Source organism: Salmo salar, chromosome ssa01, assembly GCF_905237065.1.
Source record: "Salmo salar chromosome ssa01, Ssal_v3.1, whole genome shotgun sequence".
Taxonomy (NCBI): domain Eukaryota; kingdom Metazoa; phylum Chordata; class Actinopteri; order Salmoniformes; family Salmonidae; genus Salmo; species Salmo salar.
In genome coordinates, this window is record NC_059442.1 from 134,425,709 (window position 1) to 134,453,512 (window position 27,804).

Genomic DNA, 27,804 nt, shown 5'->3' on the forward strand with positions numbered 1-27,804 from the left:
AAATGACAGTTCCAATAAGCCCTTTATGGGGAATGACATGTGAACGAGTGTCACGTTCGTCATATGAAGGAGACAAAGGCGCAGTGTGGGTATCGTTCCACATCTTTATTTATATGTGAAACTATGCAAGACATACAATAAACTAAAAACAAAACAACAAACCGTGACGAAGAGGTGCAACATGCACTAACTCAAAATAATCTCCCACAAACACAAGTGTGAAAAACAACTACTTAAATACGATCCCCAATTAGAGACAACAATGACCAGCTGCCTCTAATTGGGGATCATATTTAAGTTTGTTTTTCCCACTTGTGTTTGTGGGAGATTATTTTGAGTTTGTGCATGTTGCACCTCTTCGTCACGGTTTGTTGTTTTGTTTATAGTTTATTGTATGTCTTGCATAGTTTGACATATAAATAAAGATGTGGAACGATACCCACGCTGCGCCTTGGTCTCCTTCATTTGGGAATCATATGAAAACCCCAACATAGAAAAAAGAAACTAGAACACAACATAGAAAAATGAAACTAGACAAAACCTCCCAGTCACACCCTGACCTACTCTACCATAGAAAAATACGAGCTTTCTATGGTCAGGATGTGACAACGAGAGGCTTGTGGAATCATGACTATTTCAACGGTAGGGGGTCCTCAATCAACCAATCAATCCAATGTATTATAAAGCCGTTTTTTAAATCAGCAGTTGTCACAAAGTGCTTAAACAGAAACAAAACCTAAAACCCCAGAGAGCAAGCAGTGCAGAAGCATGGTGGCTAGGAAAAACTCCCTGGAAAAGACAGAACCTAGGAAGTAACAGAGTGGAACCCTGAGGGTTGACTTCAGAGCCTGATTCCTCTCTAGGTTTCTTCCTAGGTTCCTGCCTTTCTAGGGAGTTTTTCCTAGCCACCGTGCTTCTACATTTGTATTGCTTGCTCTCTTGCTCTATGGGGTTTTAGATACGCTACCGGTCAAAAGTTTTAGAACACCTACTCATTCAAGGGTTTCTTTATTTTACTCTTTTCTACATTGTAGAACAATAGTGAAGACATAAAAACTATGAAATTACACATATGGAATCATGTAGTAACCACAAAAGTGTTAAACAAATCAAAATATATGCTATATTTGAGATTCTTCAAATATTCACCCTTTGCCTTGATGACAGCTTTTCACACTCTTGGCATTCTCTCAACCAGCTTCATTATGGCAAGAACAGCTCAAATAAGCAAAGAGAAATGACAGTCCATCATTACTTTAAGACATGAAGGTCGCAAAAACCAATAAGCGCTATGACGAAACTGTCTCTCAAGAGGAACGCCACAGGAATGGAAGACCCAGAGTTACCTCTGCTGCAGAGGAAAACTTCATTTGAGTTACCAGCCTCAGAAATTGCAGCCCAAATAAATGCTTCAAAGAGTTCAAGTAACAGACACATCTCAACATCAACTGTTCAGAGGAGACCTTGTGAATCAGGCCTTCATGGTCGAGTTTCTGCAAAGAAAACACTACTAAAGGACACCAATAATAAGAAGAGACTTGCTTGAGCCAAGAAACACGATCAACGGACATTAGACCGGAGGAAATTTGTCCTTTGGTCTGGAGTCCAAATGTAAGATTTTTGGTTGGTGTGAATTTCCCACCGTAACGCATGGAGGAGGAGGTGTTATTGTGTGGGGTGCTTTGCTGGTGACACTGTCTGTGATTTATTTAGAATTCATATGCCATCCCATCTGGTTTGGATTTAGTGGGACTATCATTTGTTTTTCAACAGGACAATGACTCAACACACCTCCAGGCTGTGTAAGGGCTATTTTGCCAAGAAGGAGAGTGATGGAGCGTAGATGACCTGGAGTTCAGATGACCTGGCCTCCACAATTCCCTGACCTCAACCAAATTGAGATGGTTTAGAATGAGTCTAACCGCAGAGTGAAGGAAAAGCAGCCAACATGTGCTCAGCATATGTGGGAACTCCTTCAAGATTGTTGGAAAAGCATTCCAGGTGAAGCTGGTTGAGAGAATGACAAGAGTATGCAAAGCTGTCATCAAGACAAAGGGTGGATATTTCAAGAACCTCAAATATAAAATATATTTTGATTTGTTGAGCACTTTTTTGGTTACTACATGATTCCATATGTGTTATTTCATAGTTTTGATGTCTTCACTATTATTCTACAATGTAGAAAATAGTAAAAATAAAGAAAAATTATTGAATGAGTATGTGTTTTAAAACTTTTGACCGGTAGTGTATCACAATCCTCTTCTGGCTGTGCCGGGTGGAGAGTATAAGAGTACATGGCCATTAAGGCCAGATTGTTCTTCTAGATGTTCAAACGTTCATAGATGACCAGCAGGGTCAAATAATAATCACAGCGCTTATAGAAGGTGTGACAGGGCAGCACCTCAGGAATAAATGCCATTTTGCTTTCATAGCTGAGCATTCAGAGGTCGAGACAGCAGGTGTGGGGGAGAAGAGAGAGAGAGAGTGAGGGTCGAAACAGCAGGTTTCGAACAGCAGAAAGCAGCATGACCAGGTGGACTGGGGACGGGGACAGCCAAGAGTCGTCAGTTCAGGTAGTCCTGAAGCATGGTCCTGGGGCTCAGGTCCTCCGGGAGAGAGAGAGAGAGAGAGATGGGAGAATTGGAGGGAGCATACATAAAATCACACAGGACACCAGATTTATAGGACTATGGATAAACCCCTATTGTACTCTTTTTTCCACCTTACAATATTTAATGGATTAAACTTGAATATGGCAACTTTCAAGATGAATCAAACCACTGTATATTTGATTCATCAATATATTTGATTCATCAATATATGTCATTAGCAAAGGCTCTCCAAACAATTATTTTATGATTCATACTAACTTCCCTAACCCTGAAATTTGCCCAAATGCTGAAATGCTGAAACGGAGACGAATATGCATACATTTAGATGGCTTTCTTTCACTGATCCTTGAATTCTGAACCGTTCTCTCCATATATTCTAGTGAGTCTGGTGAGAAAATTCTAATTAAAGGTACACCAAATTCAAAGGGATGGCTTTAGATAAATGTTGTGAAAACCCTATTGAATAAAAACTCCACAAGAAAATCTGTTGGCCAGCAAGTGGGAGGGTTTATTCAGCGCACGCAAGGGAACCATGTCTGCAAAGCCCATTACGCACCTGCCTAAGGTAAGTCTGAATACCAACTACTGAGAAGTGCTTAGGAAAGAAGTGAATAGGAAATGCGTACGTTTCCTAATTCTGAATCGGGCCCCAGGAGCCTATGCATATCCCAATGTTGGGATATGTAAATAATAATGTTATGAATGTTATATTATAATATGTTATGTGCAAAAATATTAAAGGAAAATTGAAATTTGCATTGTACAAACTTAAAGGTGCTACATATAGGATATATTACATTTTGCATTGTATTTTCAGAAAATGTCCATAATATATCTGCAATAACAGTGGAATTATAGTGTTTCACGGTATTACTTACCTGCCAGTGTTGTGATTGGTTGTGATATTTGCCTATTGATTTCTCCCGCCGGCACGGCATCTGTTGTAAAAATGGGAAAGCTGTTTTGACTTTGTGGCTGTGTTATCCAGTGGAAATTAGGTTGAGTGTCCAATGTAGAAATCACTAATTTCCTGGTGAGAAAACAATCACTGAATAGTGTAGGGAATCATTGTATCATCTAAATAGCTGTGAAATATATTTTCAATAACAACAAATATAGTTTTAACAGCTGTTTGATGCTGGTGGAACAAAACCGAAAGTAAAAGGCTCAAGCATGAGTCTCCACTATGTTACGGGGAAATGGGATGCGTACTAGGGGGAGATTTGTTTTGAAAGTAGCCTAGTGCTGTTGCAATTCACCTAGCTTCCATAAAGGGGAGAAATTAACAGAGATTCTACATGTAGCACCTTCAAAATGATTAACAGGAATGACATTTACTCTTACGGGTGGCCAAAAATAATAATGTGAAAGCCTCGCCCCTATTAGGCCATGCCCCCTGAAATAACCGTTGATTACATTAAAAAAGACCTAGCTGCTTGGGTCGACTGATGGTAAAAAAAAACTGATGGTAAAAAAAAAACCTGTTGGTTTTAAATTAACCGTTTGGGTAATCCAAGCAACCCCAACACATAAAAATAACCAGAGTGTGTTCTGTCCATAATTTACCCAGCGCTGGGTTACCAAATAACCCAAATCGAAAATGTGTCTTCCGCTCCATTCTCCGTTCTCCGTTTTTTATATATTGTCTTGCAGACCTACAATGCATATTTTTTTCAGATTCTTTCTCTCTCTCTAGCTCACTCTCTTTCTCACCAACGTTTTTATTTAGCTATCTGGGTATTTCCAGAGTATTACATACTCACATAATATAAATGAATGTTTATTATGAGCCGTGAATCAGGCTGGGAATGAGACTCCCATGCAGTCAATATGTAAAAGTAAATGAATTTAACTAACTATTGGTAATCACATTTAATAGGCGAGTTAAACCTAAAGAGAAAATCAATTGCGCAGTTACTGTATAATATATTCTACGTGTCAAGAAGAAATAAAACCACAATTCTGTTGTGAAATGAGGTGATGTCATGTCACTCTCGAATGAATAAAATGAAGAATCTATAAAACTCAGCAATATAGGAGTGTTATTAAAGATTTTTATACCATCTCAACCTTTGTTGCACCCATTGAACTTAAACATTAAAACCAATCCAGCTGTGTTGTTCTCAGAAAAAAACTATAAGAGAAGAGATCTACAAGCATTGTACCACACTGCTATGCCTTTTCATGTGGTAGAATGCTGCATTGGTAATGTGCTAAAAGATAGTGCTTCTAGAAGCACATTACACATTCAAATCATGGCAGTTAACCTGTTTGAATTCATCTCCAACAACCATTTTGCTTCATGTGGTTAATCTTTCATGTGGGTAGCTATGCACAAGAGCAGTCTATTTGTTAAAGAGATAATTTGTCCTATTGGTCAGACATCCAGTCTCTGGGGCAACAAAACGACATCTTAGATGGTTTTATGTTGATGTTAATTTGTAAATGAATTCCCTCATAAGAGAGGTGGGTCTTATTTTTATGTTTTCTGAATGTTCCTGTCTGCTTTTGCCACAGTACCACCGATGAGGTGCTTTTATGGAGGCGTAGGTTAATGTTTAATGGCATTGTAATAGTTACACATTGAGAGCTATTGCCTACATGGTGCTATGTACTGCTCAAACTTGCTCAGAGGACTGTGAGAAACCCACTGGCAACCAGTCTGTTCCAGAGGCCTGAGAGACACCAAGGTAAGAGAAGGATCTGATCTTTTACTATTTGGGTGATGGATAGCTCAATCTTTGCAACAACAACAACAACAAAAATGCTTTAAAGAGTGAGGACAGGGAATAATTCAGTCTGATTGGTTTGTGTATTTTCATCAACTGCACCTGTGCTGCATAAGCTAAAGGAAGTGTCCAGAGATGTTACACGCATTGAACGCTGTTGCTTTGAAGGCTGAGGAATTTGCATGGCAGTAAATACATAGCACTGAAGGGAGGTATTATCTGGCTGAGAAATTCCAGTCTTTTGTGTTGCTGGTTTAATTTTGTTGGCCGCAGGCAGCACAAGCTTCACAGAGAGGGATGTGCTGCATTACAGTGTGCTCACATATATTGTAGCTACAGTTCTGCAGTGAGGTAGGATTTGATGCAGGCAACACGTCTGCGCTTTTCTAACAATTAACAGGTCTCTCTGTTACTGGGAAACAGTCAAGTCAATAAATTATTCAGTGTCAATATATTTACCAAATGTCCTTAACTAAATAGCTAATAGTGTCAGTCAGTCCTTGTAAAAAGTCTACATCTCAGTGGAAATATTGTTCCTTAACAATGATGGGTAATTGGTAGCTTGTGATATGACATTTGTAAAATAAAAAGGTTTTGAAAACATAATGTGTTTCTATGTTATTTAAAGCATTGTAGATGACAGTATTTAACTATGGGGGTTGTGTATGTGAGTTGTGATCATGTGCAATGGTGAGAGAGTTATGGTCAGCTAGAACGGGTCATATCTTTTGGCAACACTAGATGGGCAGTTTGGTGCGTGGGTGACTGTTCAGTGTTGCCCACTGAAGCTGAGATGTGTCTGTATGTGAATTTATCATTCTATATTCAACAGTAGCTCACCTACACCTGGTGCTAGTATCTACTGATGAATGTGACACACTAGGGTGCTGACACACTGGGGTGTTGATTCAGCGATAAAGAGCATATCATTTTCATCGACTGTTGTTGTTAAAGTATCAAATCTGCTCTGTATTCAACACAGACACAGATATTCCCCATAAATGTTGTTTATTACATGTTGCTTATAAAATTAAAATAAAGAAAAATGCTTATCACATGCTGCTAATTCAAATAATATAAATCAATAAAAATGTTTTTATTCGCAATTCGAAAGTGCTTCTTCAAACACAAAGAGAAACACAATAAACCACACCAAAAAATAGATGTGTTACTGAATGGGCACAGAACAAAGCTATTCTTAATTTTTTATAATCTAGTCTCTTGTTGGTCAGTCTTGTATAGTGTGGGTTATGACTGGTGGATTTGTAATAGTCACACTTGAAGAGTGCCTGTTTTTTCTCATTTTACTTTGGCCTACTTATTCTCTCTGCTGTTATTACTTACACGAAGTGTACAAAACACCTTCCTCAATTTGTCGGGGCATGGACTCTCAAGGTGTCAAAAGCGTTCCACAGGGATGCTGGCCTATGTTGACTCCAATACTTCCCACAGTTGTGTCAAGTTGCCTGGATGTCCTTTGGATGGTGGACCATTCTAGATGCACATGGGAAAGTGTTGAGATTGAAAACCCCAGCAGCGTTGCAGTTCTTGACACAATCAAACTGGTGTGCCTGGCACCTATTACCATACCCTGTTGAAAGGTGCTCACATCTTTTTCACCCTCTGAATGACACATACACAATCCATGTCTCAATTGTCTCAAGGCTTGAAAATACTTCTTTAACCTGTCTCGTCCCCTTCATCTGCAGTGTTTGAAATGGATTTAACAAGTGACATCAATAAGGGATCATAGCTTTCACTTAGATTCACCTGGTCAGTCTTTGTCATGGAAAGAGCATCAAAGAGGGGACTGTAAGATTTTGACGTATGGAACACCAAGAAATTCATTTGGAGATGGTTTCGGATACTAAAGTAAAGACTCCTAAAATCAAGAAGTTGCTGCCGTCAAGAAATTGTTGCAGCTCTATGCAGCACTGTACAGTGCATTCCAAAAGTATTCAGACCCCTTGACTTTTTCCACATTTTGTTACGTTACAGCCTTATTCTGAAATTGATTAAATCATTTTTTCCCTCTTCAATCTACACACAATAACCCATAATGACAAATGAAAAAACAGGTTTTTAGAAATGGTGGCAAACGTAAAAAAAATTCAATAATGTAATATCACATTTACATAAGTATTCAGACCCTTTACTCAGTACTTTGTTGAAGCACCTTTGGCAGTGATTACAGCCTAGAGTCTTCTTGGGTATGATGCTACAAGCTTGGCACACCTGTATTTGGGGAGTTTCTCCTATTATTCTTTGCAGATCCTCTCAAGCTCTGTCAGGTTGCATGGGGAACGTCGCTGCACAGCTATTTTCAGGCCTCTCCAGAGATGTTCGGGTTCAAGTCCGGGCTCTGGCTGGGTCACTCAAGGACATTCAGAGACTTGTCCTGAAGCCACTCCTGCATTGTCTTGTCTGTGTGCTTAGTGTCGTAGTCCTGTTGGAAGGTGAACCTTCACCCCAGTCTGAGGTCCTGAGCACTCTGGAGCAGGTTTTATTCAAGGATCTCTCTGTACTTTGTTTCGTTTATCTTTACCTCGATCCTGACTAGACTCCTAGTGCCTTCCTCTGAAAAACATCACGACAGCATAATGCTGCCACCACCATGCTTCACCGTAGGGATGGTGCCAGGTTTCCTCTAGATGTGACACTTGGCAGTATTGAAAAAGAGTTCAACCTTGGTTTCCACAGGTGGACTCCAATCAAGTTGTAGAAACATCTCAAGGATGACCAATGGAAACAGGATGCACATGAGGTTAATTTCAAGTCTCATAGCACAGTGTCTGAATATTTATGTAATTACTGTATAAAATAAAAAAATAAAATAAAAAACGTTTCGCTTTGTCTTTATGGGGTGTAGATTGATGAGGGAAAAAAATATTTAATCCATTTTAGAATTAGGCTGTAACGTAACAAAATATGGATAAAGGGAAGGGTCTGAATACTTTCTGAATGCACTGTATGTCCAATATCTATACAGTACAGTGCAAGCTGTGGCGGCAGGTAGCCTAGTGGCTAGAGCGTTGGGCCAGTAACCGAAAGGTTGCTAGATCGAATCCCGAGCTGACAAGGTAAAAATCTGTTGTTCTGTCCCTGAACAAAGAAATTAACCCACTGTTCCTAGGCCGTTCTTGTAAATAAGAATTTGTTCTTAACTGACTTGCTTAGTTAAATAAAGGTTAAAAAATATAAAAAAATCTCTGGAAAATACTCATTAAGTACATCAAAAGGCTCTTATCTGAATTTAAATTTCCAACCAGCTAGATAAAAAAAAAAACTTCCTTTTAAAAGGTAGAGACTACCCTCTCACCAATGGCACATCTGTGTGACTGTTTAATATAAATATGTTTAACTTTCTTATTTTATGTCAAAGCTTGTTATTAGCATTGCCCAAGGTCAGAATCAAATTTAATCAAATATTTAGTTAAATAATTATTTATTTTAATGTCGTAGCCGACATGTATGCTGTTAAGTTGTCAGTGTACATAGACACACTGGCTTTATTCAAGGTCAGCAGAAGGTCATTAGTAAAAACAGAAAAACAATAATGGCCCAAGCCTGCTGCCATGCGGTACACCACACTCAACTGAAATTACATTAGAGAGGCTTCCATTAACGAAAACCCTATGTGCTCTGTTAGATAGTTAATTCTCAATCCATGATAAGGCAGAGGATGTAAATCCATAACACTTAAGTGTTTTCAGCAATAGGTTATGATCAATAATATCAAAAGCTGCACTGAAGTCCAACAAAAAAAGCTACCACAATCTTATTATTATAAATGAATTTTAGCCAATCATCAGTCATTTGTGTCAGTGAGGAGTGAGGTGAGTAGTAATGGCATGGTTTCATATTTGAACAGAGTGTAAGAATTGATCAACAACTCACACTGTACAGTTGTGATGCACTGTCTTTTGCCTTTGCTCATGTGTTTTGCAATTTTGAGAGTACATTTGTGTGGGGGTGTTTTTATGTGTTTATATAACTCCCTTCAATTGAGATTGACTGTAATATGATGTCCTGTGTTTCCCTGACAGAAATATGGTCCATACGTCCATAGTGATGGGTCTGGTGGTGCTGCTGGTGGCTGCAGTGAGCACGTTTGTGGGTGTATTCTTTGGGCTGGGGAGAAGGTCGACCTCAAATTACCATTCCTACTCCAGGGCTGCCGTGGCAGCTGATGCTGGCCCATGCTCAGAAATCGGCAGGTAAGAACTCTCACACAAACACATACAGTATATACAGTACCAGTCTCAAACATTTCCACACCAACAAATTACTCATGTAAATGTTTTTGTAGACATCCAGACACAAACATACCTGTTTCAAAGTATGCTGTTCCAAGCAGGCCTAATAGCAGAAACCAGGCTCAAGTTTTTCTTGGTCTGAACATACAAATATGCTCCTGTTTCTGAGTCTATTTATGTTCATCCGTCATCTCAAATCCTTCCCATTTTGTCATGATAATTCATTCTGTCTGTGTAAACTGCCTGCTGTTTCTTTATGAACTAGTGCATTTGTATGCAAACTAGGGCCACTGAATATAAACTTTTTTCTGCGTGGGTGTGTCTGTAAATCTCAGAGACACATTGCAGAAAGGTGGCTCTGCAGTGGATGCATCTATTGCTGCCTTGCTGTGTGTTGGGCTGATGAACGCCCACAGCATGGGCATTGGAGGAGGACTCTTCTTCACTATCTATGATGCCAAAACTGGTATACCATATTTATCTTTAATGATGTCACCAAATCCAACAATGACGCCTGAACTAAAAATAGGAAATGTAAAACCTTGGTGTGACGTTGTAAAGATGATTTTGACTTCCTTCAAAGGAAAGGTAGAGACCATTGATTCCAGGGAGACGGCTCCCGCCAACGCAACAGAGAACATGTTTGGGAATAGCACCCAGTTAGCCAAGAAAGGTAATGTTTTACCAGTTACCTAACACCAGAAAATGGATGAAAGGCATACGTTTACGATGAGTGATGGCCTTGCAATAGAGTCAAAGATACAGAGATAAGAGTTGTACAGGAACGTTTGACAGTAATGTTTGGCAGTAACGTTTGGCAGGAGGGTTGTCCATCGCCATACCAGGGGAGATCCGTGGATACGAGCTGGCACACAATCGCCATGGAAAATTGCCATGGAGAGAGCTGTTCCAGCCTGCAATCCAGTTGGCACGGAAGGGCTTTCCTTTGGGCAGGGCATTGGCCACTGCTATCTCCAAGAACGGAAAAACCATCACTGGTGACACAGCTTTATGGTAAGAATGCCTAAAAGGGAGACATAATATGGAGTGATGATCTGAGTTACTGTACAGAGGGTCAAGTTTTCACGAGGAGATACTCCCCTTTTAAGATGATTGTTGCCCTTATTCCCAAACATGAGAGCTCAGTGTCTCATATGTTGTCTCTGACATCTCTGTTTTTGGTCTCTCTTTAAGTGAGGTGTTTTGTGACAAAAATGGTGCCATCCTGAAGGAAAACGACACCATCACCTTTACTAAACTTGCTGACACCTATGAAACAATAGCAAATGAGGGGCCTAATGCTTTTTACGAAGGCCCACTGGCAGAGAACCTTGTGAGGGACATTCAGTCAGCAGGTTGGCTTCTCCCTTATATCTGCCAAATATTAACAAACCGCAATTTTGATTGAATTTCATTCAGGGTCTGCTGGCTGAACATCTTAACAGAAACAGTGTCTGTTTACCGGTATGTGTTTCAGATGGTATCATCACACTGGATGACCTAAAGAACTACAAGCCTTTTTTGGATGAGAGTCCTCTCAATGCTAATGTGGGGGAGTACATCATGTATGTGCCCAACGCCCCAGCCAGTGGCCCTGTCCTGTCCCTCATGCTCAACATCCTGAATGGTAAGCCTTCAATCTGATGACACAGAGTTGTATTCAACATCAAATTGTGGCAGTTCTATTTAAGGAGGTTTGGAAAAAATATTGCAGTCACATTTGGACAGCCTGTCACTCTCGTGCCACAGTACAAATGTATTAGAGATGTGGCAGCTGCTCAAGATAGGAGTAATTAAGAACCAAAGATAATTGTTTTCTGAGCCATCACACCCGAGGCGCTCTGCTCTGCAGGCCTGGTGTTCCGTCAGCACTGTTAACTGCGGAAAATGATGCTGAACTGTTCATTACCATTATAGCAGCCCTGGTCTATCTCATCCTGTTACTGTATGCTCCATGTCTCTCTCTTGACAATGCATATTCAGATAGATAACCACCTTCTGTTCGGTGGTGGTGCTGCTGACTGACCAGTAATTGGGGTGTAGAAATACATCTCTTCTTCTCATCCCCAGCTCTGTTTCAGCTTCACATTAATGCCCGGGGTCTATTGGATATCTAGTCAATAGAGTACTTCCTCCAGACTCCCTCTCTCTGCTGGTTCCCAGTACAGTAGCTATATAATATGACAGTGTCTGTCAGGGGATTAGATGGAAACTTTATTCCAGAGTATTTAAACTCCCTAATTAAACTAAACCGTCTCTTCCTGTGGCTCCTCTGCCTGGCCACCCCACTTACAGTGACTCTCTGCCTCTACCGCAAACACTAATCTGACCAATTTACCTCTAATTGGACACAGACGAGTGGTGGGGGAATCACATAACACTGGCATGCCTGGGCCCGCTCAAGCCCTTCATCCTGACAGTTCTCTATGACTTCTGCTACTGCCTGTCAGCTGAAATTCATCAAACAATTCCATTTGGTTACAGTTCTCTTTCATTTTTTCCCATCCTCTCCTCCTCTATGGCTGTGAGCTAAAACAGTTCTAACACTGATAGTCTGGAACTGGGAAACAGAATGAACAGAACTTTTATATTGAGAGTAAAACACTTTGAATGTCAACTTCACCTGATCAAATTGAATGTACTGTATTATTGTTTAATAAATGTAAAGATGGTGGCCATGGTTGAACTGGTTACTGTTTTCAGGATACAACTTCACCTCAGACAGTGTCTCCAGCACTGAGAAGAAGATCCTCACGTACCACCGCATGGTTGAGGCCTTCCGATTTGCTTATGCCAAGCGAAGCATGCTGGGAGATCCAAACTTCCTCAGCATTTCTGATGTAAGTCTCACCCCCATCTTCCCCAGAGTTTATATTCAATAGTTCTCTCAATCACTTACTGATCATATTCAATCAACGGCTCATAGTACTGTATGTGTTGCAATGTCATGGGTCAATAAGTTCATGTTCATTGGAGACAGTTAATATGGATATGATTTCAGGTAGGCCTCCGAGCTACAGCAAATAAATAAAAGGTAAGAGGGATGCTTGGCAACAATGTAAAAAAAAAATCCAACAAAAGGGCTTGCCAAGGAAAACTTACAAAAGGACTAATTCGAAGTAGAAAGGAGTTGGAGCACTCAACAAAAAAGGCAGGGATTTATTTTTCTCAGCTTTAATCCATTGGATGAGCAGTTACAGGTGACTGACCCAACTATTGAGACACAACAATGTGAAATTAAACATAACAGTGTCAATGGCTAATAATAACACAAAATAATAGTAACAAATATCAGGTGTCTAGTTGATTAATAGGCCATATCAAAATAAACAAAGGTGATATTTGGGTGTCTGTGAAAACAGCGGCAGAGAGACACAAAAAATCATGGCAACATTATAGAAACGAGGACAATGAAAAATCATAGTTTAACCCCTATTCCTGCACCAAAGGGAACACAGATGAGCTTCGTGATTTACGTAAATTCACTGAAAACCCAGACTAACACATGGTTATATTAAAAGTATTGCACTTTTAATGTAGGCTACATTTTGTCAGCTAATAGCCTAATCACAGATGAAGCAACATTATGGACTTAATGTTACAATCCTGTTTTCTTGGTAAGCCCTTTTATTAAATATGCTCATATAAGAGAGTTGATTGGATTATTGATTGAAATGGACTTCTGTCTGCCAAGAGACTATTTGTACAGCTGCTATGTTGAAATTTCTGTAAATGCAAACCAGTACAGCTTCATCATTCTAGACTGTTCTAAATGCTTATTTTTATTATTGGGCATTGATTTGAGACTCATTCTCCTGTCCCCTCGCCTCTTCAGCTCATCCGCAACATGACCTCAGATTACTTTGCCGATGCCCTCCGTCAGAAGATTACAGATGATACCACCCATCACATGAACTACTATGAGCCGGAGTACTTTGTCCCCGAGAACCACGGGACAGCACATCTGTCTGTGGTGGCAGAGGACGGGAGTGCAGTGGCAGCCACCAGCACCATAAACCAATTGTAGGAATCATGTCCCAGTTAAACATTTGATTAGAAAAATGAACTGGAGCTAGTCCTCATAATCATTCTTTTCCATTTCCTCCCTAGTTTTGGCTCCAAAGTCATGTCACGATCTACAGGAATCCTCCTCAACAATGAGATGGATGACTTCAGCTCCCCTCTCATCACCAATGGCTTTGGAGTGCCTCCTTCACCAAACAACTTCATCAGACCAGGTAAGGGCTACATCTGTACAGACGCCACACTTTTCAGTTCACCACCCGGCTCTAATAGCTAGAAATTGATACTTGATGGTCAGTAAGGATGGGCCTAACTGCCTTGTTATCTCTCCCCAGGTAAGAGGCCCTTGTCTTCTATGTGTCCAGCCATTCTCTTTGACAAGAGGAGCAACAATGTCAAGATGGTGGTGGGGGGCTCAGGAGGAACAAAGATCACCACGGCAACTGCCACGGTACATCAGGCTACAATGCCCTTTCATCGCTGTGTGAAAGTACTCTAATACTTTCTTTGCATTCTACCAAGTTGTCGTCTGTGACTGAATTGTTGGCTGTTCATTCTGCAGGTGATTCTCAACACACTGTTCTTTAACTACGACCTGAAGAAAGCTGTGGCGGATCCCAGAATCCACAACCAGCTGAGTCCAAACACCACACTGGGAGAGCCCGGATTTGACGAGGTGGGTTAGATGACTAAATTCACATACTCTACAGTGCATAAAAAGGAGTGTTACAATGAGTATGCTTTCCTTACAGAAAGTGATGGCAGGTCTGGCTTTGAAGAACCATGAGACAGAGTTCCTGACAGCCACAGGGGCTGTGGTTCAGGCAGTGGTGCGCTGGGGGGACCGGCTCCATGCTGAATCCGACCCCAGGAAAGGCGGCTACGCTGCTGGGTACTGAGATCAACCACAGAACCCTGCTCCCACGAACTGAGGCAAACCACAAACCTCTGCTCCAACAGACAGGCTGGCTGATTGGACTTCTGATTCAGATGAAAGCCACCTCTACAATAGGGGTGTGACAATACCAGTATCGCAATATTCTTTCCATGGCAAAAATGAATACATGAAGCAGATCTCTCTTTGGTCCTTTAAAAACCTGCTGTACTGTATGTAAAATATTGTGTGCTGTAGATGGAAAACATATACATCGGACTCTGGATGACAACATAATGATGTTTGTTTCCAACATTAGGGCAGTTTTCCTGAAGAAGTTCATCCGCTTCGAGATACTGGTATCGTCCTGGCCCTACTCTATAGACTATATTACACACCAAGAGAAAAACATTCAGATTCCTGTCACCTCAGCAAAGACCTACAGTATGACCTTAGTCCTCTCTGGTAAACCAGGGTCACCTTTCTCCCCTCATTGGTGTCATAAGAAAGTGGAGAGAAGCTACCCTCCAACGTCTCCTATCCCTCCAGTGCCTCAGTCTGAGATCCAGATGCTGAGATAGAGCTATTCATTCTCCACAGTCCTCCTCCACTCTGCTTTACAATGCGGTACTATCTGTACCATCTCAATATTTCTTATTCAAAGTAACTGTGCCAACACTTTATCAATGTTTTTCTTTCACCGCAATCTTTCATGGATTTTCAGTCAGGATTTTCATTTTGAGATAATAGATGATTATAATCACTGTTAGCCTTAAACCAAATGTTATATTCTGTAAAGAAAAATGTATATTATTTGTGTTGCTTTTGAGAAGACATGCTATTGGTTTAAGATGAATAATTCACAAGCCATACCCATATAACAGTTTTATGATGTAATGTTAAAAAGACTGCAACAATCTTATAAGCACTGACCAACAATGAAAACACAGGAAGACAGAAACAAAGTTTCAAATAATAAAAGAGGGCTTACTTCATGGTTCAATTGTTCTCATGACACGACTGCAAATGTTTGCCATTTGTTAATTTATGTTGGTCAAATACACCATGTAGGCTATACTAATAAATAGAGTCACACACAGCCTTATTCTAAAATTGATGATATAAATCATAAAAAAAACAGAAATACCATATTTACAAAAGTATTCAGACCCTTTGCTATGAGACTCGAAATTGAGTTCAGGTGTATCCTGTTTCCATTGATCATCCTTGAGATGTTTGTACAACTTGATTGGAGTCCATCTGTGGTAAATTCACACACCTGTCTATATAAGGTCCCACAGCTGACAGTGCATGTCAGAGCAAAAACCAAGCCATGAGGTTGAAGGAATTGTCCGTAGAGCTCCGAGACAGGATTGTGATGAGGCACAGATCTGAGGAAGGGTACCAAAACATTTCTGCAGCATTAAAGGTTTCCCAAGAACACAGTGGCCCCCATCATTCTTAAATGGAAGAAGTTTTGAACCACCAAGACTTCCTAGAGCTGGCCGCCCGGACAAACTGAGCAATCGGGGGAGAAAGGCGTTGGTCAGGGAGATTACCAAGAACCCGATGGTCACTCTGACAGAGCTCCAGAGTTCCTCTGTGGATATGGGAAAATCTTCCAGAAGGACAACCATCTCTGCAGCACTCCACCAATCAGGCCTTTATGGTAGTGTCCAGACGGAAGCCACTCCTCAGTAAAATGCTCATGGCAGCACTTGGAGTTTGCCAAAAGTCACTGAAAGGACTCTCAGACCTTGAGAAACAAGATATTCTGGTCTGATGAAAACAAGATTGAGCTCTTTGGTCTGAATACCAAGCGTCACATCTGGAAGAAACCTGGCACCATCCCTATGATGAAGCATGTTGGTGGCAGCATCATACTGTGGGGATGTTTTTCAGCGGTAGGGACTGTGAGACTCGTCAGGATCGAGGGAAAGATGAACAAAGCAAAGTACAGAGATCCTTGATGAAAACCTGCTCCAGAGTGCTCAGACTGGTGCGAATGTTCACCTTACAACGGGACAACGACACTAAGCACACAGCCAAGACAATGCGGTTTCGGAATAAGTCTCTGAATGTCCCTGAGTGGCCCAGCCAGAGCCTGGACTTGAACCCGATCGAACATCTCTGGAGAGACCTGAAAATAGCTGTACAGTGACACTCCCCATCCAACCTAACAGAGCTTGAGAGAAGAATGGGAGAAACTCCCCAAATACAGGTGTGCCAAGCTTGTACTGTAGCATCATACCCAAGAAGACTCAAGGCTGTAATCGCTGCCAAAGGTGCTTCAACAAAGTACTGAGTAAAGGGTCTGAATACTTATGTAAATGTAATATTTGAGTTTTTACATTTGCAAACATTTCTAAAAACCTGTTTTTGCTTCGTCATTATGGGGTATTGTGTGTAGATTGATGAGGGCAAAAAAACAATTTAATAAATTTTAGAATAAGGCTGTTACGTTAAGAAATGTGGAAAAAGTCAAGGGGTCTGAATACTTTCCAAAACCACTGTATAAGCTACCAGAAATGTATTGGCTAAACCACCAACGTTTCGGCATCACATTGCCTATACCATGACAACATATTTATTGATGATAATTTTTTATCTTGTAAGGCTAAGTGTTACATAACTTTTTTTCCACACTTTTTTTAAAAACTATATATTGCATGTGTTTACTTGATGCATGTTATTTGGACAGTAAACATGAAACCATTATGTCATAATGGCATAGAGGATAACAAGAAAACTAATGTAAACCGAACCTGAAACTATTTTCAGTGCCACTCAGGGATATAGTGAATGCATAACATAGACCATATACTCTATGACCAAATATAGCAAACAAAAAGGGACAAGGTCTGTTAGAAAATATTGAACCTGTGTCTATTCTCTTTAGCGTCATGTTTTGGACATAGTCTATGTGACATACTATGGCCAACGGGAAAAGTGAAAGTGGGAACAGCATGTGCTGCAGAGCTACAGTTTATGACTCTAACAATCATTTCCCACCAACAAGAGTTCAGTAAACGCTCATGACATGACCTCAATAATATTGTCTCTTCTGACAGGGTCATAGCACATCGCTCAATGTATTATTGGAAGGAAAGGAACATAAAGCACTAAAACGTTTGGAGAGCAGGATACAAAACAGAGACAAAACTATGAGGCAAAGCTTTTAACAACTATTTTACAGCAACTATTTTACAGCTTTGGCATGGCCTGGACAGAGAATATGCTGTATTGGAGAGTTGATTATTAACTAACGCTTTAGTCAAGCATTTCCACGAGTGTTCGAGATGGTCTGATTCACGAGAGCCTTACTATCATTCAGCTAAACCTGATGAAACACTCTGCCACATACCAAAGACTGAGCTCCTTTACTCCAAATGATCCCACATGAACACCAGACACCAGCACCTAACACTGGGTAGCAGATTTGCATGTTTTCATAATTCACATCTAGCGCCTGGGAGGATCCACTTCGGAGATCATTACTCATTCATAAGCTCCACTATTGAAACACATCTCATTACTATTGCCTTTGTCTCCGTCGGGGGAAGCTGTTCTCACCTCTTTTAGGGCAAACAGAAAAAGTAGAACTAATTAGTATTCATCTCAGACACAACATGCTGAAAGTTAACACTAGTTGAAGTTTTAATAGACCTGGAGGGGACTTATATAAATCTGTACATTTGTGACAACAGGCCCTGGTGAGGTCAATTAAATACATAAAAAGCTGACACAGTACTCTCACAGTATCAACATCAGTGCACATTACTTTTCACATTTTGGTAATATGTGCCATTATAGCTTTTGTAAGATTGCACACTATCACTATTGCACTAGTATTCATTCAGCCCCTCTAACCGATTTACTTGCTATTTCAGATGTTGATTCTATTACAATGTACTGCGAAAGGGGGCTGCAGAAAGCCTGTTTTATCTTAGTGAATGTGTGAGTCTCAGAGTATTGCTACTACACTCCAGAGAAGGACTAATAAATGAACTTGGAGGATTGTGTTGTTACATGTTCTGCCTGAATCTGACAGGTCCTTGTGGTCACAGCAAGAGCCCCGTGTTACCACAGGCTGACAGGCTGTACTGACCTTCTGTTCCCATGTCAGTTCCTTCAGGACCTCACTATACTGTATGTGTACTGTACAGTAAATCCTCAAGAACAAACATGTACTGTATGCACTTTGTAAAATGTGAAACTCCATCCATTTGAGTGCCAAAGTGAGAGGCCCCAAAAAAGGCCAAACTATTTTGTCAAGTGGCACATTTGATTCTTCTTAAGGCTCTTGGACTGTTGGTTTAGAAAAATAGTTAATATATAAACATAAATGAACTATAAAAATACATCTCACTAAAATGATGATCCCCTTGGATCTACTGCAGTGTCCTGAGGCCCACTACTTGGCTGTAGACCTGAGTAAGACCTCTTAATGTCCTGGTATTCTATTGGTCAGTAGCCAGCAGCTTTGCCCTGCTTCCTGCCGTCTGACACGGCTGTGATGCATCTGTCCTCCTTGGCCACAGCATTGACCACGTTGAAGAAGTATGGGTAGTCTGTCACTCTGTGTCCAATTACCTTTAGGGCCTCTATTACAGACTGAAAGCACAGACAGACAGTTAGTCAGGGTAAAACAAGCACCACTCGCAATCCTTACCTATTCCACGTCATGGTTTGATTGCGATGAAGCAACACTTACTCAGTGTACATTTTTTTAGGGATGGACCACCTTAATATTGGGAGAAAATGTTGCTTCCATCAATGTAATTGTCTGCATCATTTCCAATTCCCCATATATTTTTGGGTAAATATATATCCATATACTTTACATACACGCATGCATACATATACACATACACATACCTATATAGACATACATACTTTTTTTAGAATATACCTTTATTATTCCCCGCAAACCCTACCACCCTTCCCCCAATTGGTGTAAACCAATAAACACTTAGGCTTCTACCTTCAGTTTATATATCTTATACACATTTTACGGACACAATCTATTTTACAATAGTTATATTTTGTTTGTTTTTAGTCCTTCCTCTATTTTTGATGTCCATCCAGTTTGATTTCTATTTGTAACTGTGCTATTTCACAAAAGTTCTGAACCTATATCCATTTTACAGACCCCATATGTTTTACATTGGTTATCTTGTTATTAGTCCCACCCTTCAGCTCCATTCAACCCCTCCCATCTATCTCTCAACATCATCCATTTTGGATTTCTATTTGCCATATGACCAAAAACGAGCTACATATGGACAATACCAAAATAAATGATCTAATGACTGCCTCCTCACAGCAGAATCTGCAGAGCTGGGAAGATTGTATCCCCCATATATATAACATTCTATTGGTTGCAAGAATTTTGTATAGTAATTTAAATAGAAAAATTCGAAGTTTTGAATCCGCCGTTGTTTTGCGTATCAATTCATAAACCATGTGCCATGGAATGGGTACATCGAAAATCTCTTCCCAACTATTTTGCAATTTATATGGCACAGCTGTCCGTTTTTTGGTCCTTAAATGAAATTGGTATATGTTTTTATTTATCACACTTTTCTTTAAGCATTTATGTTCTTTAATACAGGGCCGACATACAAGTTCCTTACATTTCTCAAATGGTCACTGCTCTCAGGCAGTCAATTGCAGTGACATTGGCTGTCATTTTCATTGGTTTACTGAGAGGATACGAACATGGGATTACCTTATCAAAGGTAGGCTCAAAGTTCACATTGTTGTTGCCGTCAACAAACACTACAGGAGCAGCAATGGCCTCTTTCAAACTCATCCCCAACCAAAGGTGGTTCATGATTGACTGAAAGGAGAGAGAAAGAAAGAAAGAAAGAAAGAAAGAGAGAGAGAGCAAGAGAGAGAGAGAGCAAGAGAGCGAGAGAGAGTTGATGAGGCCCTATGGATCCCTTTCTCAGTTTCTCAGATGGTAATGGGTTGAGAAGGAACAGTCAGACTTGTGAAATTGGTAGAAATTGAATCTAGACTCACCAGGGCCATGGCGGTGGTGATCATGCTGCCCCCTGATCCCCCAATTACAAGGGTCTTTTTCCCAGAGCTGGAGCTCAGTATAGCTGGAGCCATTGAAGAGGGAGGTTGTTCACCTGTGAGAAATTAGATATAATCATATACACAGATATCACCCATAGACTTATATAATAAGATATCACCCCATGAATACCAGTTAGAGGTTAGATAGGTAGGCCTAAGTGATACATTCATTTAAAAACATTGAATCTACCTGCACTGACTCTCTCTGCTCTAAAACAGAAGTCCGCCAGCTCGTTGTTAAGGATGATGCCTGTTCTAGGAGAGTAAATCGCTGCACCAAAACTACAAGGAGAGAAAGAAAGACTGTTTTGTTAGCCAAGTGAAGAGTACACAACTCCAAAATCTGCAGTGTTAGCTGGTTTGTTTGCCGTCAGGACTGCCATCATATTCATATTTAGAAGGAGATTGTGTTCTAATACAGTAGACAGTGTTCTATTTAGAGGGACGTAGCTACTGTTCTGCAATGTTCTCTATCTCAGCGAGGGAAGAGGTTCACATTTGGTTGATGGTGCTTGTGACAGAGACTGCAGATCCATCTTCAGCCAGGACTGACACGTGTGTGGTCCCAAAGCGGTCAGGGGAAGGTGTGATGTTGTAGTAGGAGTTGTTATAGGTACGGTTATTACTGATCAATACCCTGATCTGATCAGCAAAATCCGAGTCCACCATATACGATGCATCCTACATGAAAAAAAGTATTTCACATATTAGTGGGTGAAAAGTACAGAATACACTTAAAGAGGCAGTTATTCTCAGATCCTTACTTTTTTAGGGTTGAAGACAGGATCGCGGACGCGTCTCCTCTGTCCTTTAGCAAATTTAGCTGCCTCAATGTAGTAGTGATAGGTCAGGACCTTCTGGTCCCCCTCCATGGACCTGGGGGTGAAATTAAACCCTGGGAAAGGTTACAAACAGCCATTCAAATCTCTACTACCCGATGAAGGGACATTTTGGAACTGTTCAATGATTGTGAGCTACCACGATGATTTGAGTTGAAAGACTTGAGAAAGTATTTGATCATGCACCTTTAATGATGTTGAGAATAAAGGCAAGCATGGCTCCCCCTGCTGGAGGTGGAGGGATGTGCATCTGGTAATCTCCCAGAGGAACAGTCCAGGCATCTTCCACTCGGACTTGGAATGACTTCAGATCCTCCATGGTTAGGGTCCCACCTAAAATATAACGGGGAACAAAGTATGTCTATCCATGTGAGCAATCCAGACAAGAAAACATAACAAGCTTGAGTTTTCATATACATTTTTGGGGGATATAGTTTGTTCCTTCTCTCTCTCTCTCTCTCTCTCTCGCTCTCTCTCATTTACACATACCAACCTCACCCACCTGCTGCTTTTACATCTTGGATCAAGTCAAGTCCAATTTGGCCAGTGTAAAAGGCATCTGCTCCTTGTTCTGCAATGGTTTCCATGGTTTCCGCCAGCTTAGGGAACTTCAATATGTCCCCCATGCCCAGCACCGTTTTGTTCTTGTGGCAGAACACCTCACTGGAGGGGAATGCATTCATTATACCATAGCAACCATAAACTGGGAAAAGACAAGAGAACAAACATAAACATGCACATGTAGCCATGCCATAGCCTATTACTGGATGTGACGCGACTTCACTGGATTACAGAGATAGGACAGAGAAGTAGCTACCGCCAACAAACATTACATCTCTGTTTACCACCTAATTTCATAAATATCTCCCTTCCTAAGCAGCTTGTGGAAACCTATTAGCATCTCAAATGATCCCTGAGTATATGTGAATCCCCCTGTCCATCTGCTGGGGGGCCAAGGGCACTTTCTCTATGCAGATCTTGTGCTACTGCTTAGACTTCTGTTCTGTAAGAGGAGAGAGGGGAGGAGAGTGGGGAGCTGAGGGGAGACAACCTCCTTTGATGTTAATCCCAGGGCTGGGCTTTAGGAAAGCCTCTGCAGTCTGTCTGTGTATAGTACCGCACAACCATACGGATGAGAACTTGGTCTGAGCCAACCGATAAAGACTACAGCAGAATACGTTTATTATTAGCTTCAATGCTAGGGTAATAGGACAGGATATCTGGACTTCTCTGACTGAGATACATGCACCTTGAAACAACTTTGTTGACTTTTCATTTGGGAAAATGCCTGTTTTAGGTAGAAGTATGGTTAGAATGAGAACAAATGGAACACATTTGAGTTCCTGTGTGTCAGTGTGAGATGTACTACCAGAGTGATGTTGCTTTCACCAGGTTTTCTATGATTGGGAAGTTAAGGAGGCGTCCCAGGTAGGGCGGCAGAGGGAATCCCTCTCTGGCCAGTCTAATGGTGGGCTCAAACAGCTTGGCCCAGGGCAGCTTCCCATACTGTCTGTGAACCACCTCATACCCACGCAACTCTCCAGGAACGCCAATCCATTGACTACCTACCAGGGGCCACAGAGGCAGAAGAGGTGTAAAGCACAAGCAAAAAGAGATATGTGATGCCACACTCCAGGACAGAGAGCAAAATTAAAGGGGTACAGACATGGGCTTGTGGTTTGTTCACATTTGATGTTAGAAATACTAAAATACATTTCTACTTTAGTGGTCTTGGAGTAATTTGAATTTGAATCAGTTGTTGTTGTCATGCAATGTTTACATATTCATACTGTATATTGATCCTTCCATCAATCCATTCATTCATTCCTCCATCAATTGGCAAGTCTACCTACCTGTGATAAATGTGACAGATGTGGGACAGCCCTTCAGCAGGTCCGCTTTGAATAACTGTGGGACAGTCTCTCTCGAACTGAAGGTTTTCACCTTACCTGAGAATAGATTGATAAAGAGATGTAGAGGTCACACAATTCCACCACAAACATTATTGGCTAAACCGTACACGGTACAGTAACACAGAAGCAAAGAACAGTAAAGAACAGACTCACCAAATGTATCCCTAACAGTAAATATAGAGCCTCCTCCCAGGCCCATGCTCTGTGGGTTGACCAGTGAGGTGCACAACAGAGCTGCAATGGCCCCATCTACTGCCGACCCTCCTTGTAGCAGTATGTCTCTGGAAACACAGCACATATTACAGCAGCTTTTCCCAAACTCGGTCCTCAGGTCCCCAAGGGGTGCATGTTTTGGTTTTTGCCCTAACACTTGTAAGGTGAAAAATTGTGTATAAGCTTTTTAAGCTTGTTTAGCAGAGACAATGTAATGAATAATGAATTTGATATTTCTTAATGGTTAACTTTGTTATGTACATGCGCTGTATGAGCCTTAAACCAGTACATTTCCACTGTCTTGTAAGAAGGAGCTGGCATTTTTCCACTTTGACTCTGTGTGTAGATATGAGGTGAACAGAGGCTGGCTTGAACAGAGAGGAGTAACAGAACTAACGTTATCACTTGTTTGTGCGCTATTACCTCACACACCCGATACACACAGCCACAAGAAGAAAACAAGGTAGCTTATGATGCCCTGATCTGCCGGAGAGGGGTGGAACGAGCCATGACTAAGAATTTTTAGGTCTACTATATAACACATCAGCATTTCCTGTATCATCGGGCTCTCGACGAATCACCTACGGGTGGTTCGTTGACCAGCTTCATTATTGCAATAATTAATCGATATTAAAGTATGATTGTTTGAAGAAATAAAGTCTCTCCTTATTGGTTAGAATTTCCACGACACACTACACAGTTGATTTAAATGATCAAAGCTTCATGATTATTTGATTAGCTGTGTAGTGCTAGGGCAAAAACCAAAATGTGCACCGCTTGGGGTCCTGAGGACAGAGTTTGGGAAACCCTGCATTACAGTATAACTTCAATGCTCCACTATAAACAATACTTGACAGGTGTGTGCGCATAGGCTACACGCACGCACATGCACACACACGTCACAGCTTCCTGTAGTTGAGTAATTTTAATTAAACTTAAGTTATGTTATGTTCAAGGGAAAGTCAGAATGACAAATCCCATGCCAAGAGGCAAGTTTGGGCCATGCACCATGTCTCAACCTGTCAGAGCACAGCTAACAGAGGAAACTGACTATTTCTGAATACCACTCATCATATCTAACATGTTACTTTTATATGGGTCCTTGTTTTCACTTTGGTCGCTTGAGGATTTTTTTTTTTTTTTTTACATATGGATATTTTAAATCAGAGGTTTGATCAGGGTTACATTAAAGATGGTCATAATCACTGAGGATGACAAACATTTGCCAGCTGATGAATTTGCCTGGGGCTCATTGAATGAAAAAAAACATGATCTTTCAGAAAGAAAGCAAAGAGGACCCAGTAAAATAATCAAATATGCCTATATAACCTCTTTCTATGGGAGTAAAATTCAAAACTTTAAGACTTTCTAAGAACACAGGGTCAAGTGAAGCATTCACATCTGTTTCTACTGTTGTCTCGCCATTTCCTGTTAATAGAACATCATTTTTGGCATCGGCTCACTGATGAATCAGATCCTACATCTACACTGAGCATACAAAACAATAAGAACACTGGCTCTTTCCAAGATAAAGACTGACTAAGTGAATCCAGATGAAAGCCATGACCCCTTATTAATGTCTGGCGGGACTTTTCCGGGTCACTAAAATAGGGTCATAAAAATATTACGACACAGGTATTAAAAGCCTTGTGTCCTTTCTCATTTCCTCTCTTTGTTAAACAACAATAGACGGGACTGTATGGCGATCTGAGGCCATGGTGTCATCACACAGCTTGTTTGGTTTGTACATGTACATTCAGTGGGAATGTCCCACCAGACAGAAGCATGTCCAACTATAACGGTCCTTACATCCTCTCTCCTCCAGTCAGGTGGTGCATGTTGGGTAATCTGTACCCCTAGAGTGTCTTCATGTCTCATTGTTTGCGAAGGATAAAGATAGTTTCACCCAACTGAAGAAGGAAATGGATTGCTGAAGAGCGACAACTTTTGCAGCCGATAGTAATAGTATCTAGCTGCAGCCCCGCAGCAACCTGTCACTAAAACTAGCCTGTAACTAAAACCTATAATATCGCCATTTACTGGCTGTGGTTAATCACTACATGTTCTCACTACATGAGAACTCATTTACATAATTTATCCAGAGCATTTTAAAGCAGGGGTTCTCAAACTTTTTCAACTTCCCTACCTCCCTTTCCTCTCCTCCTTCACTAACTCTCTTTCCTTATCTCATTTCTTTTCAAGCTTCCTTTTCCTTATCTACTTTCCTGTCCTAGCTCATTTCCACCTCTCCTAGCACACTTTCCTTGCTTCCTTTCCTTCTTCCTTTCCTTTCCTAATTTTCTTTCCTGTAATTATTTGCTCGCTGGATGCATCTCGCCAATAGGGGACATATAGTGACCTTCAACAGAGAAAAGCATGGTGTGTGCTCTACCACTACCGGTTCAGCTAACAAAACTGAATATTTTCTGTTGCTTGAGGAGCTGACTTCAAGCTTGATTTGATGCTACTTATTTAAGGTCATGGTAGCCCTCACATTAACAAAATGGTAATGCCAAGTTAGGGATTATACCGAAGGAATGTAAAGCTCAAGCCATTGAATACACAAAACATGTCAGTGTGCTTAAAAACTTGGGAAAAGTCAGATAAAAAAAACATAACAAATGTTTATTGTCGGACAACATTTTCTGAATTTACAGATATTGCCGTTGACTGGCACACTTGATTTGTTTTTTTGTAATACAAGTAAAGCTATAGATCTGATCAGTCACAGTTGAATCAAGTCACTTGGGTTCAATGCAATACAATGAAATGTTCTTCAGCCCATAATCTCCATGACAGCCTATCAAATCCCTTAATCCGTTTACTGTTCACTAGTCTACATTTTATATCTCACTGCACCTTGCTTGACTCGGTTGAAAATAAATAGTCTACAAAGATTCTAATCCCTGCAGTAAAGATTGACTATCCCTGCAATATTGACATTTCAATTTATGTTGTACAGTACAGGATAAGGCACATGGCTTGAACCTGTAGCCTAAAGAGGCCAGTTGAGCCATTTTACAGAACCATCAAACACCTGTTTAGATCACACTCCTATTGATAACAGTGAAAACTTCAAATAAGATGTTTAAAATAAATCCTCACAAGCTGTACCTTAGAAAAAAAGGTGCTATCTCGAACCTAAAAGGGTTTTTCAGCTGTCCCCATAGGATAACCTTTTGAATAACTATTTTGGTTCCAGGAAGAACCCTTTTCGGTTCCATGTAGTAAGGGTTCTACATGGAACCCAAAAGAGTTCTACCTGGAACCAAAATGCGTTCTACTTGAAACCAAATTGATTCTCCAATGAGGACAGCTTTAGAACCGTTTTGGAACCCTTTTTTCTAAGAGCGTATCTAACTAAGCAAAGCAACCGTACTCTACTATACCTGCCAATCTCTGAGCAAAGTTGAGAATCCGCAGAAACCGCCGCGTTCTTGAAGGTGTCCTCCGAGCATCCTCGGTGGATAAATACATCGAAGGCTATGCAGAGACAAATGGATAGTATAGCACCCAATAATCCAATACAGAGACAGCAACCAAACTGCCAGGGCTTATATCTGGCCATACTTTCAGGAGTAAAACTTTTCAAAGAACACTTTCTGCCCAGCGGAGAATGGTATTGTATAGTCCCGTCACAGGAGCGCGTGGTACATTTGGCAATAAGCCCTCCTACTTATGCACCAAATCCCCCTCCCCCACACGTAAAAAAAGAAATAAATCAGTGCTCAAGAAGTTAAAGTAAATCTGGTATTCTCTTGAGACATGTTATATTAGATGACATTATAGGGAATGTGGCATATTATACATTTCATAGGCTTATCATCATCCATGTTTTAAACCAGGGTGTTCAACCCGGGGTCTGCAGACGGAAGCACTGCAGGGGGTCCGCGATAAATAAATAAATACATATATTATATATATGAATATCGCTAGCAACAACAGAATAAACAACATCTGAATTATATACCTACGGTAGAAAAGAGGAGAATATGTCAACTATTTCCTAACTACTAATGTAGTAGTCAGAATGCTTTTTTGTTTTTATGGGAATTTGGGATATTTTTTAATGTGATGCCAACAAGCATTACTTTAGAGTGTACTTGGAAGCAGATAAACAGCCAAACAGATGAGTGAGCAAAAATCTGCTTTTCATCCATTGAGGCGGAAATATAGTTCCCGAAAGAGTATTTGTCCAATTGAGTCACTCCTGGAAAGAAAGAGAGAGCGAGAGAGGGGGAAAGATTAGAACCTGGGG

At 40.7% G+C, this 27,804-nt stretch overlaps 2 protein-coding genes across 3 annotated transcripts; one reads left to right on the forward strand and one right to left on the reverse strand.

The window, feature by feature from the left end:
• Positions 1–5,258: 5,258 nt before the first annotated feature.
• Positions 5,259–15,502, forward strand: ggt1b (gamma-glutamyltransferase 1b). The gene is made up of 13 exons (NM_001140249.1): positions 5,259–5,302; positions 9,388–9,558; positions 9,933–10,063; positions 10,181–10,270; positions 10,419–10,611; positions 10,792–10,952; positions 11,075–11,224; positions 12,301–12,437; positions 13,433–13,620; positions 13,708–13,835; positions 13,956–14,071; positions 14,183–14,296; positions 14,373–15,502. Exons 2-13 carry the CDS (start codon positions 9,392–9,394, stop codon positions 14,517–14,519), a joined length of 1,722 nt encoding a protein of 573 aa, NP_001133721.1. The 5' UTR covers positions 5,259–5,302; positions 9,388–9,391; the 3' UTR covers positions 14,520–15,502.
• Positions 15,503–18,127: 2,625 nt separating this feature from the next.
• ggt5 (gamma-glutamyltransferase 5) lies at positions 18,128–27,213 on the reverse strand. 2 transcript variants are annotated; one of them, NM_001173727.1, is made up of 12 exons: positions 26,936–27,123; positions 23,487–23,614; positions 23,274–23,369; positions 22,790–22,985; positions 21,923–22,083; positions 21,607–21,753; positions 21,346–21,476; positions 21,078–21,262; positions 20,772–20,863; positions 20,522–20,634; positions 20,226–20,336; positions 18,128–19,108 (listed from the first exon to the last, which is right to left on the reverse strand). In NM_001173727.1, exons 1-12 carry the CDS (start codon positions 27,112–27,114, stop codon positions 18,962–18,964), a joined length of 1,686 nt encoding a protein of 561 aa, NP_001167198.1. In that variant the 5' UTR covers positions 27,115–27,123; the 3' UTR covers positions 18,128–18,961. The 2 variants fall into 2 exon arrangements, with proteins under 2 accessions (NP_001167198.1, XP_013984142.1); XM_014128667.2 differs by lacking the exon at positions 20,226–20,336 and having other exon boundaries at positions 26,936–27,213.
• Between the last annotated feature and the right edge of the window lie 591 nt (positions 27,214–27,804).